At 48.7% G+C, this 20,946-nt stretch overlaps 1 protein-coding gene across 1 annotated transcript in view; it reads right to left on the reverse strand.

Moving 5' to 3' along the window:
- Positions 1 to 20,946, reverse strand: part of ALDH4A1 (aldehyde dehydrogenase 4 family member A1) — a 55,745-nt gene that overhangs the window by 20,404 nt on the left and 14,395 nt on the right. The window contains exons 6-10 of the mRNA XM_063942125.1: positions 16,654 to 16,803; positions 16,291 to 16,365; positions 13,805 to 13,992; positions 10,864 to 10,937; positions 287 to 483 (exon numbers count right to left, since the gene is read on the reverse strand). Of these exons, the coding sequence (XP_063798195.1) occupies positions 287 to 483; positions 10,864 to 10,937; positions 13,805 to 13,992; positions 16,291 to 16,365; positions 16,654 to 16,803 (684 nt within the window). The remainder of the gene's footprint in view (positions 1 to 286; positions 484 to 10,863; positions 10,938 to 13,804; positions 13,993 to 16,290; positions 16,366 to 16,653; positions 16,804 to 20,946) is intronic.

Genomic DNA, 20,946 nt, shown 5'->3' on the forward strand with positions numbered 1-20,946 from the left:
TGCTAACGGAATGTCATGGCTCGGAAGGAGGGGCAGGAACATTCACTAAATCCTCACACTTGTACAATTACACTTCCCACCTGACAAGGATCGGACGCTTCTTTTCAATTAATGGCGACTTACGATAAATTCCTGCATTCCCTAACTCTTCATTTTTTGCCCGTCCCTGTCAGGATAAGAGAGCCGGCTGGTTCTGCAGGTATTAGCCCTGGCCTAACGCAGACGCTAATCCCAATCAGACTCCCGCTGAGAAACCCCCGTACGAGAGCTGACAATCTCCACTCACGTTTCCCACTTTGATCTTGCCGTGTTCTTCCAGCAGTCGGGCTTTGATCTGGGGCCACAGAGAGTCGGGAACGTACATTCGGGAGCAGGCAGAGCACTTCTGACCGCTGTACTCGAAGGCCGATCGGATCGCGCCGTTCACCGCACTTTCCAAATCGGCAGATTTGTGCACAAAATGGAAGTTTTTTCCTCCGCATTCTGTAAAATTACAAAAAAAGAGACATTATTACTCCTTCAGTAGCAGGACACTGGAAAGGTGCATATTCTAACATGGGAAAGTGAGAAAGGCAGCAGTACAAAGGCAATTTAATGTATCAGAATTTGTATGAAACCCACAATATAGAGGTGTGGACCATTTTACATAGGGATATTATTTCGTTTTACTGTAACTTGTGCACACAGTGAGATGTCACAAGTCATTCAATGTCAGCGCTGCCCTACAGTATACACTATGCTCTACAACCCTGGAAAAGAAGCCGCTGGGTCCTAAAATCCTGCAATGCAGCATTCCTGTACCTGCAGCCAGGCCCGGCGCTACCCGCTCAGCAAAGGGATGCAAAGCAGGTAGGCGCCTGATTGGAGAGGCGCCTTCCTGCTTTGCATCCCTGTGCTGCGCGACCCTGAGCCGGGCCTGTTCCCCTGCTGCTGCCGCCTGCATATGCAAACTGACAGGCAGCAGCGCCGTCCGTTTAAAGCCCTCCCTCCTTCCCTAGAGAGGCATGATGATCGGACAGAGGCAGGATGAGCGGATGGAAGGTGGGCGGAGCTACACGGACTTAAGGGGGCGGGGTTACACGAACGAAAATGGGCGGGGCTATACGGGATCCCCAAGCTGAGGCAAATCCCTTGCAGCCAACCAGACTGATACTGTAAGTGGATGGAAAAAAGGTGAGAGAAAGTGTGTGTATGTACTGTCTGTGTATGTGTGTGTGTATGTATGTATATGTGTGTGTTTGTGTGTATGTACTGTATGTATATATATGTGTTTGTGTGTGTGTGTGTATAAGTTTCACTTCTGCAGGCATTAACAGTAGATGGCAGAGGTGGAACTTTCGCTGCAGCAGCCAGTGCAATGCATGGGGGCCCACAGCACTTGGGGGGCCCGCAACCAGCGGATCAGTCAGCAGGACTAATAACGGTGCGCTGCTGCTAGCCATGGGCTACAAGGAGAAAGGTGGTCTCCTCCCCTCCCTGACCTGTCCCTCCTGTCACCAGGCCCGACGTAACACGCTCAGCGAAGGGATGCAAAGCATGGAGCACTGGGCTGGAGAGGCGCTGTCCCTGCTCTGCATCCCTGCTGCTGTGCCCTTGTCACACTGTAGCGTCCTGGCGTCTGCTACCTTACTCCCTCTTCTCGTTGCGTCTCCGGCAACAAGAAGCGGCTCTTCTCAGGTCCACACGGCTCTCTTCTCTAGTGAGGTCACGGTCTCCCTCCCCTCTCCTCCCCACCTCTTAATTGTTCAGCACCGCACTGCGCCCGTGTCCTCCTGTGGACGGTATGTATAATGTATGTATAATTATGTATAATGTATATGTAATGTATGTATAATTATGTATAATGTATGTGTAATGTATGTATAATTATTTATAATGTATGTGTAATGTATGTATGGAAGTTTTTTGTTTTTATTTTACTAATAGCAGTGTGCAGACCATAGGCATCGTGGCACGCCCCACTCACAAGCTTGCCGCCGGTTAATGTCCCCCCCATGCTGCCGATTAATGTTGCCCTCATGGCGCCCGGTCACGTCTCGTTCGTGTGCCATGCAGTGTTTCCACTGCTCCCATCCTGCTCCGCACCACTACTCCCATCTTGCCCCCTCCTACTCGGCACCACTGCTCCCATCCTGCTCCCATCCTGTCCCCTCCTGCTCCTCACCACTGATCTTATCCTGCCCCCTCCTGATTGGCTGCAGGTCCACGGCGGATTTGAAACAGTGGCGCTGTGGTCATAGGAGCTGCAGTGCCACCAACCACAGCTTCCTCCTCGCACCGCCACCTGCCTCCTCCTCTGCTACACCGCTGCCGCCCTGCCTCCACCCTCAGTCCTTCTCTGCACTTCTGCACCATGCCAACCACAGCCTCCTAATACACCGCACCGCAGACCACAGCACCGCTGCTGCTAAATAGGTAATCTTACCCTGCTGCCTTTCTCTCTCCCTAGTCCCTATTATATGCCCTTACTATCCCTCTCTCTGTCACGCCACCTGTCCCTATGTCCCTGCTGTCACTTTCCCTGTCCCTATGTCCCTGCTGTCACTTTCCCTCTCTCTCACCCTGTCCCTACTGTCACTCTCCCTGAATTTTGTCTCCATGTGGTAAAATTTGAATTTCGGCTCATTCAGTGTGCTATAATGTAAATTTTGGCTCATACTGTGTGGTATAATGTGAATTTCGGCTCATTCTGTGTGCTATAATGTGAATTTTGGCTCATTCTATGTGCTATTATTTGAATTTCGGCTCATACCGTGTGGTATACTGGGAATTTTGGCTCATTCTGTGTGCTATAATGTGAATTTCGGCTCATACCGTGTGGTATAATGTGAATTTTGGGTCATACCGTGTGTTATAATTAGAGATGAGCGCCTGAAATTTTTCGGGTTTTGTGTTTTGGTTTTGGGTTCGGTTCCGCGGCCGTGTTTTGGGTTCGAACGCGTTTTGGCAAAACCTCACCGAATTTTTTTTGTCGGATTCGGGTGTGTTTTGGATTCGGGTGTTTTTTTCCAAAAACACTAAAAAACAGCTTAAATCATAGAATTTGGGGGTCATTTTGATCCCAAAGTATTATTAACCTCAAAAACCATAATTTCCACTCATTTTCAGTCTATTCTGAATACCTCACACCTCACAATATTATTTTTAGTCCTAAAATTTGCACCGAGGTCGCTGTGTGAGTAAGATAAGCGACCCTAGTGGCCGACACAAACACCGGGCCCATCTAGGAGTGGCACTGCAGTGTCACGCAGGATGTCCCTTCCAAAAAACCCTCCCCAAACAGCACATGACGCAAAGAAAAAAAGAGGCGCAATGAGGTAGCTGTGTGAGTAAGATTAGCGACCCTAGTGGCCGACACAAACACCGGGCCCATCTAGGAGTGGCACTGCAGTGTCACGCAGGATGTCCCTTCCAAAAAACCCTCCCCAAACAGCACATGACGCAAAGAAAAAAAGAGGCGCAATGAAGTAGCTGACTGTGTGAGTAAGATTAGCGACCCTAGTGGCCGTCACAAACACCGGGCCCATCTAGGAGTGGCACTGCAGTGTCACGCAGGATGTCCCTTCCAAAAAAACCCTCCCCAATCAGCACATGATGCAAAGAAAAAGAAAAGAAAAAAGAGGTGCAAGATGGAATTGTCCTTGGGCCCTCCCACCCACCCTTATGTTGTATAAACAAAACAGGACATGCACACTTTAACCAACCCATCATTTCAGTGACAGGGTCTGCCACACGACTGTGACTGATATGACGGGTTGGTTTGGACCCCCCCCAAAAAAGAAGCAATTAATCTCTCCTTGCACAAACTGGCTCTACAGAGGCAAGATGTCCACCTCATCTTCACCCTCCGATATATCACCGTGTACATCCCCCTCCTCACAGATTATCAATTCGTCCCCACTGGAATCCACCATCTCAGCTCCCTGTGTACTTTGTGGAGGCAATTGCTGCTGGTCAATGTCTCCGCGGAGGAATTGATTATAATTCATTTTAATGAACATCATCTTCTCCACATTTTCTGGATGTAACCTCGTACGCCGATTGCTGACAAGGTGAGCGGCGGCACTAAACACTCTTTCGGAGTACACACTTGTGGGAGGGCAACTTAGGTAGAATAAAGCCAGTTTGTGCAAGGGCCTCCAAATTGCCTCTTTTTCCTGCCAGTATAAGTACGGACTGTGTGACGTGCCTACTTGGATGCGGTCACTCATATAATCCTCCACCATTCTTTCAATGGTGAGAGAATCATATGCAGTGACAGTAGACGACATGTCCGTAATCGTTGTCAGGTCCTTCAGTCCGGACCAGATGTCAGCATCAGCAGTCGCTCCAGACTGCCCTGCATCACCGCCAGCGGGTGGGCTCGGAATTCTGAGCCTTTTCCTCGCACCCCCAGTTGCGGGAGAATGTGAAGGAGGAGATGTTGACAGGTCGCGTTCCGCTTGACTTGACAATTTTGTCACCAGCAGGTCTTTCAACCCCAGCAGACCTGTGTCTGCCGGAAAGAGAGATCCAAGGTAGGCTTTAAATCTAGGATCGAGCACGGTGGCCAAAATGTAGTGCTCTGATTTCAACAGATTGACCACCCGTGAATCCTTGTTAAGCGAATTAAGGGCTGCATCCACAAGTCCCACATGCCTAGCGGAATCGCTCCCTTTTAGCTCCTTCTTCAATGCCTCCAGCTTCTTCTGCAAAAGCCTGATGAGGGGAATGACCTGACTCAGGCTGGCAGTGTCTGAACTGACTTCACGTGTGGCAAGTTCAAAGGGCATCAGAACCTTGCACAACGTTGAAATCATTCTCCACTGCACTTGAGACAGGTGCATTCCATCTCCTATATCGTGCTCAATTGTATAGGCTTGAATGGCCTTTTGCTGCTCCTCCAACCTCTGAAGCATATAGAGGGTTGAATTCCACCTCGTTACCACTTCTTGCTTCAGATGATGGCAGGGCAGGTTCAGTAGTTTTTGGTGGTGCTCCAGTCTTCTGTACGTGGTGCCTGTACGCCGAAAGTGTCCCGCAATTTTTCTGGCCACCGACAGCATCTCTTGCACGCCCCTGTCGTTTTTTAAAAAATTCTGCACCACCAAATTCAAGGTATGTGCAAAACATGGGACGTGCTGGAATTTGCCCATATTTAATGCACACACAATATTGCTGGCGTTGTCCGATGCCACAAATCCACAGGAGAGTCCAATTGGGGTAAGCCATTCCGCGATGATCTTCCTCAGTTGCCGTAAGAGGTTTTCAGCTGTGTGCGTATTCTGGAAAGCGGTGATACAAAGCGTAGCCTGCCTAGGAAAGAGTTGGCGTTTGCGAGATGCTGCTACTGGTGCCGCCGCTGCTGTTCTTGCGGCGGGAGTCCATACATCTACCCAGTGGGCTGTCACAGTCATATAGTCCTGACCCTGCCCTGCTCCACTTGTCCACATGTCCGTGGTTAAGTGGACATTGGGTACAACTGCATTTTTTAGGAGACTGGTGAGTCTTTTTCTGACGTCCGTGTACATTCTCGGTATCGCCTGCCTAGAGAAGTGGAACCTAGATGGTATTTGGTAACGGGGGCACACTGCCTCAATAAATTGTCTAGTTCCCTGTGAACTAACGGCGGATACCGGACGCACGTCTAACACCAACATAGTTGTCAAGGACTCAGTTATCCGCTTTGCAGTAGGATGACTGCTGTGATATTTCATCTTCCTCGCAAAGGACTGTTGAACAGTCAATTGCTTACTGGAAGTAGTACAAGTGGGCTTACGACTTCCCCTCTGGGATGACCATCGACTCCCAGCGGCAACAACAGCAGCGCCAGCAGCAGTAGGCGTTACACGCAAGGATGCATCGGAGGAATCCCAGGCAGGAGAGGACTCGTCAGACTTGCCAGTGACATGGCCTGCAGGACTATTGGCATTCCTGGGGAAGGAGGAAATTGACACTGAGGGAGTTGGTGGGGTGGTTTGCGTGAGCTTGGTTACAAGAGGAAGGGATTTACTGGTCAGTGGACTGCTTCCGCTGTCACCCAAAGTTTTTGAACTTGTCACTGACTTATTATGAATGCGCTGCAGGTGACGTATAAGGGAGGATGTTCCGAGGTGGTTAACGTCCTTACCCCTACTTATTACAGCTTGACAAAGGGAACACACGGCTTGACACCTGTTGTCCGCATTTCTGGTGAAATACCTCCACACCGAAGAGCTGATTTTTTTGGTATTTTCACCTGGCATGTCAACGGCCATATTCCTCCCACGGACAACAGGTGTCTCCCCGGGTGCCTGACTTAAACAAACCACCTCACCATCAGAATCCTCCTGGTCAATTTCCTCCCCAGCGCCAGCAACACCCATATCCTCCTCATCCTGGTGTACTTCAACACTGACATCTTCAATCTGACTATCAGGAACTGGACTGCGGGTGCTCCTTCCAGCACTTGCAGGGGGCGTGCAAATGGTGGAAGGCGCATGCTCTTCACGTCCAGTGTTGGGAAGGTCAGGCATCGCAACCGACACAATTGGACTCTCCTTGTGGATTTGGGATTTCAAAGAACGCACAGTTCTTTGCGGTGCTTTTGCCAGCTTGAGTCTTTTCAGTTTTCTAGCGAGAGGCTGAGTGCTTCCATCCTCATGTGAAGCTGAACCACTAGCCATGAACATAGGCCAGGGCCTCAGCCGTTCCTTGCCACTCCGTGTGGTAAATGGCATATTGGCAAGTTTACGCTTCTCCTCCGACAATTTTATTTTAGGTTTTGGAGTCCTTTTTTTACTGATATTTGGTGTTTTGGTTTTGACATGCTCTGTACTATGCCATTGGGCATCGGCCTTGGCAGACGACGTTGCTGGCATTTCATCGTCTCGGCCATGACTAGTGGCAGCAGCTTCAGCACGAGGTGGAAGTGGATCTTGATCTTTCCCTAATTTTGGAACCTCAACATTTTTGTTCTCCATATTTTAATAGGCACAACTAAAAGGCACCTCAGGTAAACAATGGAGATGGATGGATTGGATACTAGTATACAATTATGGACGGGCTGCCGAGTGCCGACACAGAGGTAGCCACAGCCGTGAACTACCGCACTGTACTGTGTCTGCTGCTAATATATAGACTGGTTGATAAAGAGATAGTATACTCGTAACTAGTATGTATGTATAAAGAAAGAAAAAAAAACCACGGTTAGGTGGTATATACAATTATGGACGGGCTGCCGAGTGCCGACACAGAGGTAGCCACAGCCGTGAACTACCGCACTGTACTGTGTCTGCTGCTAATATATAGACTGGTTGATAAAGAGATAGTATACTCGTAACTAGTATGTATGTATAAAGAAAGAAAACAAAACCACGGTTAGGTGGTATATACAATTATGGACGGGCTGCCGAGTGCCGACACAGAGGTAGCCACAGCCGTGAACTACCGCACTGTACTGTGTCTGCTGCTAATATATAGACTGGTTGATAAAGAGATAGTATACTCGTAACTAGTATGTATGTATAAAGAAAGAAAAAAAAACCACGGTTAGGTCACTGGTATATACAATTATGGACGGGCTGCCGAGTGCCGACACAGAGGTAGCCACAGCCGTGAACTACCGCACTGTACTGTGTCTGCTGCTAATATATAGACTGGTTGATAAAGAGATAGTATACTCGTAACTAGTATGTATGTATAAAGAAAGAAAAAAAAACCACGGTTAGGTGGTATATACAATTATGGACGGGCTGCCGAGTGCCGACACAGAGGTAGCCACAGCCGTGAACTACCGCACTGTACTGTGTCTGCTGCTAATATATAGACTGGTTGATAAAGAGATAGTATACTCGTAACTAGTATGTATGTATAAAGAAAGAAAAAAAAACCACGGTTAGGTGGTATATACAATTATGGACGGGCTGCCGAGTGCCGACACAGAGGTAGCCACAGCCGTGAACTACCGCACTGTACTGTGTCTGCTGCTAATATATAGACTGGTTGATAAAGAGATAGTATACTCGTAACTAGTATGTATGTATAAAGAAAGAAAAAAAAACCACGGTTAGGTGGTATATACAATTATGGACGGGCTGCCGAGTGCCGACACAGAGGTAGCCACAGCCGTGAACTACCGCACTGTACTGTGTCTGCTGCTAATATATAGACTGGTTGATAAAGAGATAGTATACTCGTAACTAGTATGTATGTATAAAGAAAGAAAAAAAAACCACGGTTAGGTGGTATATACAATTATGGACGGGCTGCCGAGTGCCGACACAGAGGTAGCCACAGCCGTGAACTACCGCACTGTACTGTGTCTGCTGCTAATATTTAGACTGGTTGATAAAGAGATAGTATACTCGTAACTAGTATGTATGTATAAAGAAAGAAAAAAAAACCACGGTTAGGTGGTATATACAATTATGGACAGGCTGCCGAGTGCCGACACAGAGGTAGCCACAGCCGTGAACTACCGCACTGTACTGTGTCTGCTGCTAATATATAGACTGGTTGATAAAGAGATAGTATACTCGTAACTAGTATGTATGTATAAAGAAAGAAAAAAAAACCACGGTTAGGTGGTATATACAATTATGGACGGGCTGCCGAGTGCCGACACAGAGGTAGCCACAGCCGTGAACTACCGCACTGTACTGTGTCTGCTGCTAATATATAGACTGGTTGATAAAGAGATAGTATACTCGTAACTAGTATGTATGTATAAAGAAAGAAAAAAAAACCACGGTTAGGTGGTATATACAATTATGGACGGGCTGCCGAGTGCCGACACAGAGGTAGCCACAGCCGTGAACTACCGCACTGTACTGTGTCTGCTGCTAATATATAGACTGGTTGATAAAGAGATAGTATACTCGTAACTAGTATGTATGTATAAAGAAAGAAAAAAAAACCACGGTTAGGTCACTGGTATATACAATTATGGACGGGCTGCCGAGTGCCGACACAGAGGTAGCCACAGCCGTGAACTACCGCACTGTACTGTGTCTGCTGCTAATATAGACTGGTTGATAAAGAGATAGTATACTACTAATATTATATACTGGTGGTCAGGTCACTGGTCACTAGTCACACTGGCAGTGGCACTCCTGCAGCAAAAGTGTGCACTGTTTAATTTTAATATAATATTATGTACTCCTGGCTCCTGCTATAACCTATAACTGGCACTGCAGTAGTGCTCCCCAGTCTCCCCCACAATTATAAGCTGTGTGAGCTGAGCAGTCAGACAGATATATAATATATATAGATGATGCAGCACACTGGCCTGAGCCTGAGCAGTGCACACAGATATGGTATGTGACTGAGTCACTGTGTGCTGTGTATCGCTTTTTTCAGGCAGAGAACGGATTATAAATAAAAGTGGTGGTCACTGGTCACTATCAGCAAAACTCTGCACTGTACACTACTGAGTACTCCTAATGCTCCCCAAAATTAGTAAATCAAGTGTCTAAACGGAGAGGACGCCAGCCACGTCCTCTCCCTATCAATCTCAATGCACGTGTGAAAATGGCGGCGACGCGCGGCTCCTTATATAGAATCCGAGTCTCGCGATAGAATCCGAGCCTCGTGAGAATCCGACAGCGTCATGATGACGTTCGGGCGCGCTCGGGTTAACCGAGCAAGGCGGGAAGATCCGAGTCGCTCGGACCCGTGAAAAAAAACATGAAGTTCTGGCGGGTTCGGATTCAGAGAAACCGAACCCGCTCATCTCTAGTTATAATGTGAATTTTGTCTCATTCTGTGTGCTATAATGTGAATTTCGGCTCATACCGTGTGGTATAATGTGAATTTCGGCTAATTCTGTGTGCTATAATGTGAATTTTGGCTCATTCTATGTGCGGTGAAATGTGAATAAGATTGTGCTACTGTGTGACATAATTTGAATTGGGGGTACTGTTGTGTGGTCACACCATAATCCTTTTTTGCGGCCTTCGGCGCACACTCTCATTTTATTAACTACAGTATGAGAGGGAGGGCGCAAATTTATAGTTTGCAGGGGGGCGCCTAACACCCTAGCACCGGCCCTGCCTGCAGCTCAACCTGTGCCTGCAACCCGACCTGCAGAGTTTATACACTGCTGACCTGGAGTGCAGAGACTGCCAGGGGGTCAGGGCTGGACGGAAGAGGATGAGAAGGTTGTGTATTGTTACATTAACGGCACAAATATCTCTCTTTATTCACAAACATCTCCCAGGCTTTCTATGCATCCTGACTATATAGATGAATAGTGTCATTATCTCGGACTGTGGTCCTGCAGTGACATAACACAGATTAAATAGCCAGGGCAGCGCGGCACCGTCTGCAAATTCTATTACCCGCCCCAACCAACTGAGCTGTTCCCACCCAGCAAAAGTCCCGTCATGGTCTAACATAGTCCAAAGAGAGAATTATTATTACAAAACCCCCTCCCTACATGCATAATAATGCCGATTAGTAAAGGAACAACCGTCACATACTGTGTACCCACAATCCCTCCCGATTGATCAATTGATGAATTGGGTGTTGGCATTTTCCCATATGATGTGTTGCACGGGTGGGACGGCTGTTGCAACGTAGCCACATTATATGTAACGATATTTCACGCCGTCCGCACAGCGATGCGATATATCGATACATCACATCGCTGTACTACTGAGGCGTGTACCCAGCCTCTAGGAGCAAGCCTCCCCTCACCTCACCTGTAACAGAGGCACCAGAGGCATTTTCCCATTATATCTGATGTATTATTGTACACGGTTCTGTGTAAATGGCTTTATAACTGTCCCCCTATGTGTAACATTAGCTGAGGGGTCTCCCTGTGTTGGAAACTTTAATATCAGAATTTCTGCAGATATTCTCATTTTCTGCATGCATTATATTCCGTGCCCCGGATAAGCTCACCTCCCGCTAAACGAGGGTACGTCCGGTACCGGTCAAGGTTCTCTGCTACCTGTTTCCAGAGGCGCTTGAAGGTTCTATGGTAAAAGAGTAGAGAAGAACTAATATGAACACAAAGGACTGGAACACCCCCATATATTTATGTACAAATGCACAGAGCCCGGGGAGCAATTTGGGCTTTGGCCAAATCTTCAAATGTATTCACAAAAGTCAGATTTGTCTGAGAAATTACGATCTGACCAACTAAATCCAAATCTTCTGAATGACCATGACACGGCTGGTATATGCCCTTCACGCTACAGGTGCGAAGACGTCTGCACCCGCAGTATACAGTAATCACAGAGTCAGCAATATATCCCCGTATTCTTCATATTGTAAATACAGGTCTGTCGGAGTGTTGTCTAATGATAGCGGTCATACAAACAATAGATAAGAGAGATGTTGTCATAACTTCACTTTTATTACGTTCATATAAAATGTCCAAATTTAGACAACAGCCAGCAAAATACATAACACAATGGGGGTCATTCCGAGTTGTTCGCTAGCTGCATTCAGTCGCAGCGCAGCAATGAGGCAAAAAAAAGACACTTCTGCGCATGCGGCGCAATGTGCACGCGCGATGTACTATTACATCGAACGATGTAGTTTCACACAGGGTCCAGCGAAGCTTTTCAGTCGCACTGCTGGCCGCAGAGTGATTGACATGAAGTGGGCGTTTCTGGGCGTCAACTGACCGTTTTCAGGGAGAGTTCGAAAAAACGCAGGCGTGCCAGGGAAAACGCAGGCGTGGCTGGCCGAACGCAGGGCGTGTTTGTGACGTCAAAACAGGAACTGAACAGTCTGAAGTGATCGCAAGCGCTGAGTAGGTTTTGAGCTACTCTGAAACTGCACAAAAAAAAATTGCCACCGCTCTGCGATCCTTTCGTTCGCACTTCTGCTAAGCTAAAATACACTCCCAGTGGGAGGCGGCATAGCGTTTGTACGGCTGATAAAAACAGCTAGCGAGCGATCAACTCGGAATGACCCCCAATGTACACAAGAACTGTGGTTAGATGTGATTAAAGAGAACAGAGTGATATAAACACAAAAGTGTGCCCGGCTGTGTCTTAATTTCTATATCACAACTAAATTGTTCGGAAATTGTGTGTGTGTGTGTGTGTGTGTGTGTGTGTGTGTGTGTGTGTGTGTGTGTGTGTGTGTGTGTTTTGTGCGAATGCTTCAAAATGCGGGCACACAGCTGGTGAGATAATGTCACATATTACCGTATATATGAGTTACACATGGATCCGCATATCACTCTTGTACCATATCCATACGTTGTCACTTATATAGACAGATATACTGTAGGTTTCTATAGAACAATCGGGGGTTACGTTTCTGAGATGGTTGGTACAGTATACAGTGTCCTTGGCAAATAGGACGTGTGAAATAACCTAGTTTGGGTCAGGCAGCGATAATTGGGTCAGATGTATTAGCCTGAAGAAGGCATAAGGAAGTGATAAGCCAGTGATAAGTGCATGGTGATAAACGCACAAGCCAACCAGCTCCAATATGTAAATTAACAGTTAGGATCTGATTGGCTGGTGCGTTTATCACCTTGCACTTATCACTGGTTTATCACTTCCTTATGCCGTCTCCAGGGTAATACATCTGTCTCATTATTCCTTAACCACTTAACTCATTTTTTTCACCAAAACTGCTCAGAAATTGTCAGGTTTATTTAAAACCAATTTTTAAAAATATATTTAAATATCTTGTTTTAAAAAATAATATGCCTAGGGATATTTTACCCCACCCCAGTATCAATGGGTCTCCAGTTTAGCCACCCCCAGGTGTCATTATATATGTATTTTTTATTCTTAATGTCCCACCCCCCACCCCCCGATAAAAGTCTTTTTACGGGTGGGGGGGTTGTAGTATGGGGTTCACTACGATATGCCGGCGGTCGGGCTCCCGGCGACCAGCATACCGGCGCCGGGAGCCCGACCGCCGGCTTACCGACAGTGTGGCGAGCGCAAATGAGCCCCTTGCGGGCTCGCTGCGCTCGCCACGCTACGGGCACGGTGGCGCGCTACACTATTTTATTCTCCCTCCAGGGGGGTCCCAGGGGCGTCGTGGACCCCCACGAGGGAGAATAAGTGTCGGTATACTGTGCGCCGGGATCCCGTCAGTCGGCATACTGAAGACCACCCGTAGTATGGTATGCCGGCGGCCGGGCTCCCGGCGACCAGCATACCGGCGGCGGAATCCCGACAGAGTGGCGAGCGCAAATGAGCCCCTTGCGGGCTCGCTGCGGGCACAGTGGCGCATGCTATTTATTCTCCCTCCAGGGGATCGTGGACCCCAAAGAGGGAGAAAAAGTGTTGGTATGCCGGCTTTCGGGATTCCGACGCTGTATACTGTGCGCCGGGATCCCGACAGCCGGCAAACTGAAGACCACCCTTTTTATGGGACAGGATATTTGATCCTAAGAGAGCACAAACACACAATTTACAAACAATTTACTTCTGAGATAGACGTTAAGACACAGCCGGACACACTTTTGTTTTTATTGCACTTTGTTCTAATCACAGTTCTTGTGTACAGTCTTTTGTTTTTATGTTTCGCTGTTTTTTGTCCAAATGGAAATTTTATGGGAACTTAATAAAAGTGAAGTTTTAATCTTTTTATGTCTCTCTTATCTGTTGAATAAATCTTATATTTGACATAATGTTTTGTAAAAGGAGGTATTATCATTCACACCATGCTAATTAGTGTATTGTGTATGTTTTATTTATATATATATATATATATATATATATATATATAATGGTTCTTATTGTAAATAAAGGACCCTGACCATCTAGAAAACAGGAATAATGATTGTGCTGGTGATAACCACAGCCAGAGTGTTAGAGAGAGTGGACATGTTCTGCCGCTGGCGGAATGTATCTCAGATACTTACGGCACGCTCCCGGTGAAGTTAATTCCACCTAGGTGCTCTGAAGCTGTAACCGTATCGCCAAAGACCGGACCGTCCGCCGGGACAAACTGTATAATGTTGGGAGGAAGGCCGGCTTCCCGCATAGCCTTGTACACGGCGTAACTGGACAAAATAGCCGTATCGCTGGGTTTCCACAGCACCACGTTACCCTGGCACAGAACACATTGTGGTCAGCGGTCTCAGAGACTGGCACAGTAATGGAATACATCACACATCAGGAACCTGGACTAACAACTGACACATTGGGCGGTATTCAATTCTTTTCACCCCTTCCACACCCGCTCTGTTTCTGCTGACGGGCGTGGTATAATCATTTCAGTTTTCAGGGCGCCCAATCCTTTATGCAGCTAAACCTGATCACTATGGGAGCAATATGCGCAATAACGGGGATCACTTTAGAAAGAAGATTGGGCGTGATATATCATTTGAATACCGCCCATTATATCCTCTAGATTTTCTAATTGTCTTTCATTAATGTTCCTAATTTCACTAATGATACGTACCTTTGTAGCACTACTATCTCATAATTATAGTATTATTGTGACTTTCGTGCTAGTACGGAGCAGCTAAAAGTAGTTGGATGTATAAATAGTAAATGGAATTTTAGGATAAGTGTAATGAACGTGGGCTATGAGTTACCGCACTCATTATACACCTCCGGCCTGGGAGACAAGCTCAGACACCACACGGAAGGCTTCCTGCTCCCCTCCTGCGATTGGGAAGGATGGGATCAGTATCGGAATGTGTCTATATAGGGCACATAGTATAATAAACGTGTGATATAGTATGGGACAGCGAGGGCAGGATGGTAAAGCAGGGGTTCTGTACGAGCTGCGTGCTAGACGTCGCACCTGCACATAACTGTGTGTAATATCCAGCCACATCCATTGTGCTGCTGACAGGACAGTTCAAAGAGACACCTGAACCTAATTACCGTCCCCCCCCCTCCTCCCCGCACTGCGCTCACTCACTAACCTGTACTTATCTGGCTGGGGCGAACGTTCCCATCGGAAGGGATTTTACCTCAGCTGCAGATTAAATATGTGCAAGTAATAAGGGGCTGGTTCAGGATTATCCCACGTAACAGGCTACAGGGGGAGGGGGGGGGGGGTAGCTCTGAGAACCTGGTGTAGGTGACGTTTGTTAACAAGGTGACACTGTCTCTTTATCGGAGTGGCAGATTACGGTCGTTACTCCTCAGATAACGATATAACTGATTATTCTGAGGTGTTAACTTTTATTTAAAAAAAAAAAAAAAACACCTCATTGTACCTGTTGTACTTTCCCAATCAGCAGCAACATTTAACAAAACGAGCCCAGTAATGGTAAGCGTGGAGGCACGGAGGCCTACTGCAGCAGTAAGCGGGGAGGCACGGAGGCCGACTGCAGCAGTAAGCGGGGAGGCACAGAGGCCTACTGCAGCAGTAAGCGGGGAGGCACAGAGGCCTACTGCAGCAGTAAGCGGGGAGGCACAGAGGCCTACTGCAGCAGTAAGCGGGGAGGCACGGAGGCCTACTGCAGCAGTAAGCGGGGAGGCACAGAGGCCTACTGCAGCAGTAAGCGGGGAGGCACGGAGGCCTACTGCAGCAGTAAGCGGGGAGGCACGGAGGCCTACTGCAGCAGTAAGCGGGGAGGCACAGAGGCCTACTGCAGCAGTAAGCGGGGAGGCACGGAGGCCTACTGCAGCAGTAAGCGGGGAGGCACGGAGGCCTACTGCAGCAGTAAGCGGGGAGGCACGGAGGCCTACTGCAGCAGTAAGCGGGGAGGCACAGAGGCCTACTGCAGCAGTAAGCGGGGAGGCACAGAGGCCTACTGCAGCAGTAAGCGGGGAGGCACAGAGGCCTACTGCAGCAGTAAGCGGGGAGGCACAGAGGCCTACTGCAGCAGTAAGCGGGGAGGCACAGAGGCCTACTGCAGCAGTAAGCGGGGAGGCACAGAGGCCTACTGCAGCAGTAAGCGGGGAGGCACAGAGGCCTACTGCAGCAGTAAGCGGGGAGGCACAGAGGCCTACTGCAGCAGTAAGCGGGGAGGCACGGAGCCTACTGCAGCAGTAAGCGGGGAGGCACGGAGGCCTACTGCAGCAGTAAGCGGGGAGGCACGGAGGCCTACTGCAGCAGTAAGCGGGGAGGCACGGAGGCCTACTGCAGCAGTAAGCGGGGAGGCACGGAGGCCTACTGCAGCAGTAAGCGGGGAGGCACGGAGGCCTACTGCAGCAGTAAGCGGGGAGGCACGGAGGCCTACTGCAGCAGTAAGCGGGGAGGCACGGAGGCCTACTGCAGCAGTAAGCGGGGAGGCACGGAGGCCTACTGCTGCTGCTGCTTGTTGAATATCATCGCTTCGGCCATGTTTCTGGAGCCGTTACACATTCAGTATGAAAGTATTTTGTATAAAACCCATCGTTCCTATGTGTGTGCTGGTCTTTCCAGTGTGACGGTGCAATCACTTACCATCAAGGCCGGGGCTCCTGCCAGGTTCCCCCCAATAGCGGTGAAGTTAAATGGAGAGACTGCGGCGACAAAACCCTGACAAGGACAGAGGGAGGGTGTGTTACGTATAGCCGGGACACACCGGGTGACAATGACGGACAAACACACACATACACACACGCCTTGGCTGGACTACATTATAGCATGACTTATAGACTGATATTATAAATAAAATAGACGTTATAGTACGACTTCTACGTTACATTTAAGATGATTGGTTGACTGTAATGACGAAACCATCCCCACCCATGTGCAAGGACCCCTTGCGTGGTCCATGTGTAAGAGGAGACCCAGAGTAGGCGACACCCCTATGTGTTACATTACCTCTAGGCCCCGGTATACCATCTTGTTGGTGCTGACGGGAACGCTAATCGGTTGCTGGTGTTGTAGCTCCAGGGCATACTTGGCGTTAAATCGTAAGAAGTCGATAAGTTCGGCGGCAGCGTCAATCTCAGCCTGAATCGCAGTTTTACCCTAAGGAAGAAATAAGATGTAACAGGTCTGATATTTCTCCCCCCGTGTCTGCTGGGAAAATCTGCGACCACAGATTCTCATTAACGGAATATAAAACCAGCCACTGGTTATCCTCTACATATTGTCCGCCCGCAAAACCCTGTACAGATATCCATTCCTCTAAAATATGGCCAGAATGGAAGCTTCCCTACTCAGAGCAGTCTGCAGCGCTTGCTAATAGGCGACATGAAAAGGTACCAACAAGTGAATAACAAAAGAGAAACCTAAAACGAAATTGCACATTTTACATTTCTCTAACGTCCTAAGTGGATGCTGGGGACTCCGTAAGGACCATGGGGAATAGCGGCTCCGCAGGAGACTGGGCACAAAAGTAAAAGCTTTAGGACTACCTGGTGTGCACTGGCTCCTCCCCTATGACCCTCCTCCAAGCCTCAGTTAGATTTTTGTGCCCGAACGAGAAGGGTGCACACTAGGTGGCTCTCCTGAGCTGCTTAGTGAAAAGTTTCGTTTTAGGGCCCTCATTCCGAGTTGTTCGCTCGTTCTTTTTCATCGCATCGCAGTGAAAATCCGCTTAGTACGCATGCGCAAAGTTCGCACTGCGACTGCGCCAAGTAACTTTACTATGAAGAAAGTATTTTTACTCACGGCTTTTTCTTCGCTCCGGCGATCGTAATGTGATTGACAGGAAATGGGTGTTACTGGGCGGAAACACGGCGTTTCAGGGGCGTGTGGCTGAAAACGCTACCGTTTCCGGAAAAAACGCAGGAGTGGCCGGGGAAACGGTGGGAGTGCCTGGGCGAACGCTGGGTGTGTTTGTGACGTCAACCAGGAACGACAAGCACTGAACTGATCGCACAGGCAGAGTAAGTCTGGAGCTACTCTGAAACTGCTAAGTAGTTAGTAATCGCAATATTGAAGCTAAGATTCACTCCCAGTAGGCGGCGGCTTAGCGTGTGTAACTCTGCTAAATTCGCCTTGCGACCGATCAACTCGGAATGAGGGCCTAGGTTTTTTATTTTCAGTGAGACCTGCTGGCAACAGGCTCACTGCACCGAGGGACTAAGGGGAGAAGAAGCGAACTCACCTGCGTGCAGAGTGGATTGGGCTTCTTAGGCTACTGGACATTAGCTCCAGAGGGACGATCACAGGCCCAGCCATGGATGGGTCCCAGAGCTGCGCCGCCGGCCCCCTTACAGAGCCAGAAGACTGAAGAGGTCCGGGAAATCGGCGGCAGAAGACGTCCTGTCTTCAATAAGGTAGCGCACAGCACCGCAGCTGTGCGCCATTGCTCTCAGCACACTTCACACTCCGGTCACTGAGGGTGCAGGGCGCTGGGGGGGGGCGCCCTGAGACGCAATAAAAACACCTTAGATGGCTAAAAATACATCACATATAGCTCCTGGGCTATATGGATGCATTTAACCCTTGCCAGTTTTTCCTTAAAAAAGCGGGAGAAAGGCCGCCGAGAAAGGGGCGGAGCCTATCTCCTCAGCACACAAGCGCCATTTTCCCTCACAGCTCCGTTGGAGGGAAGCTCCCTGGCTCTCCCCTGCAGTCCTGCACTACAGAAACAGGGTAAAACAAGAGAGGGGGGGCACTAAATTTGGCAGATTAATAATACAGCAGCTATATAAGGGAAAAACACTTATATAAGGTTATCCCTGTATATATATAGCGCTCTGGTGTGTGCTGGCAAACTCTACCTCTGTCTCCCCAAAGGGCTAGTGGGGTCCTGTCCTCTATCAGAGCATTCCCTGTGTGTGTGCTGTGTGTCGGTACGTTGTGTCGACATGTATGAGGAGGAAAATGGTATGGAGGCGGAGCAATTGCCTGTAATAGTGATGTCACCCCCTAGGGAGTCGACACCTGACTGGATGGTCGTATGGAAGGAATTACGTGATAGCGTCAGCACTTTACAAAAGACTGTTGACGACATGAGACAGCCGGAAAAACAGTTAATACCTGTCCAGGCGTCTCAAACACCGTCAGGGGCTCTAAAGCGCCCGTTACCTCAGATGGTCGACACAGACCCAGACACGGACACTGACTCCAGTGTCGACGGTGAGGAAACAAACGTATTTTCCAGTAGGGCCACACGTTACATGATCACGGCAATGAAGGAGGTTTTGAACATTTCTGATACTACAAGTACCACAAAAAAGGGTATTATGTGGGGTGTGAAAAAACTACCCGTAGTTTTTCCTGAATCAGATGAATTAAATGAGGTGTGTGATGAAGCGTGGGTTTCCCCCGATAAAAAACTGCTAATTTCTAAAAAATTATTGGCATTATACCCTTTCCCGCCAGAGGTTAGGGCGCGTTGGGAAACACCCCCTAGGGTAGATAAGGCGCTCACACGCTTATCAAAACAAGTGGCGTTACCGTCTCCGGATACGGCCGCCCTCAAGGAGCCAGCTGATAGGAAGCTGGAAAATATCCTAAAAAGTATATACACACATACTGGTGTTATACTGAGACCAGCAATCGCCTCAGCCTGGATGTGCAGTGCTGGGGTGGCTTGGTCGGATTCCCTGACTGAAAATATTGATACCCTGGACAGGGACAGTATATTATTGACTATAGAGCATTTAAAGGATGCATTTCTATATATGCGAGATGCACAGAGGGATATTTGCACTCTGGCATCAAGAGTAAGTGCGCTGTCCATTTCTGCCAGAAGAGGGTTATGGACGCGACAGTGGTCAGGTGACGCGGATTCCAAACGGCATATGGAAGTATTGCCGTATAAAGGGGAGGAGTTATTTGGGGTCGGTCTATCGGACCTGGTGGCCACGGCAACGGCTGGGAAATCCACCTTTTTACCCCAGGTCACCTCTCAGCAGAAAAAGACACCGTCTTTTCAGGCTCAATCCTTTCGTCCCCATAAGGGCAAGCGGGCAAAAGGCCACTCAAATCTGCCCCGGGGCAGAGGAAGGGGAAAAAGACTGCAGCAGGCAGCCTCTTCCCAGGAACAGAAGCCCTCCCCCGCTTCTGCCAAGTCCTCAGCATGACGCTGGGGCCTTACAAGCGGACTCAGGTACGGTGGGGGGTCGTCTCAAGAATTTCAGCGCGCAGTGGGCTCACTCGCAAGTGGACCCCTGGATCCTACAGGTAGTATCTCAGGGGTACAAATTGGAATTCGAGACGTCTCCCCCTCGCCGGTTCCTGAAGTCTGCTTTACCAACGTCTCCCTCCGACAGGGAGGCGGTATTGGAAGCCATTCACAAGCTGTATTCCCAGCAGGTGATAATCAAGGTACCCCTCCTACAACAGGGAAAGGGGTATTATTCCACGCTGTTTGTGGTACCGAAGCCGGACGGCTCGGTGAGACCTATTTTAAATCTGAAATCCTTGAACACTTACATACAAAGGTTCAAATTCAAGATGGAGTCACTCAGAGCAGTGATAGCGAACCTGGAAGAAGGGGACTATATGGTGTCTCTGGACATCAAGGATGCTTACCTCCATGTCCCAATTTGCCCTTCTCACCAAGGGTACCTCAGGTTTGTGGTACAGAACTGTCACTATCAGTTTCAGACGCTGCCGTTTGGATTGTCCACGGCACCCCGGGTCTTTACCAAGGTAATGGCCGAAATGATGATTCTTCTTCGAAGAAAAGGCGTCTTAATTATCCCTTACTTGGACGATCTCCTGATAAGGGCAAGGTCCAGGGAACAGTTAGAGGTCGGAGTAGCACTATCTCAAGTAGTGCTACGACAGCACGGGTGGATTCTAAATATTCCAAAATCGCAGCTGATTCCGACGACACGTCTGCTGTTCCTAGGGATGATTCTGGACACAGTCCAGAAAAAGGTGTTTCTCCCGGAGGAGAAAGCCAGGGAGTTATCCGAGCTAGTCAGGAACCTCCTAAAACCAGGCCAAGTGTCAGTGCATCAATGCACAAGGGTCCTGGGAAAAATGGTGGCTTCTTACGAAGCGATTCCATTCGGCAGATTCCACGCAAGAACTTTTCAGTGGGATCTGCTGGACAAATGGTCCGGATCGCATCTTCAGATGCATCAGCGGATAACCCTGTCTCCAAGGACAAGGGTGTCTCTCCTGTGGTGGTTGCAGAGTGCTCATCTTCTAGAGGGCCGCAGATTCGGCATTCAGGACTGGGTCCTGGTGACCACGGATGCCAGC

The sequence above is a fragment of the Pseudophryne corroboree genome, chromosome 10 (genome assembly GCF_028390025.1).
Source record: "Pseudophryne corroboree isolate aPseCor3 chromosome 10, aPseCor3.hap2, whole genome shotgun sequence".
Lineage (NCBI taxonomy): Eukaryota > Metazoa > Chordata > Amphibia > Anura > Myobatrachidae > Pseudophryne > Pseudophryne corroboree.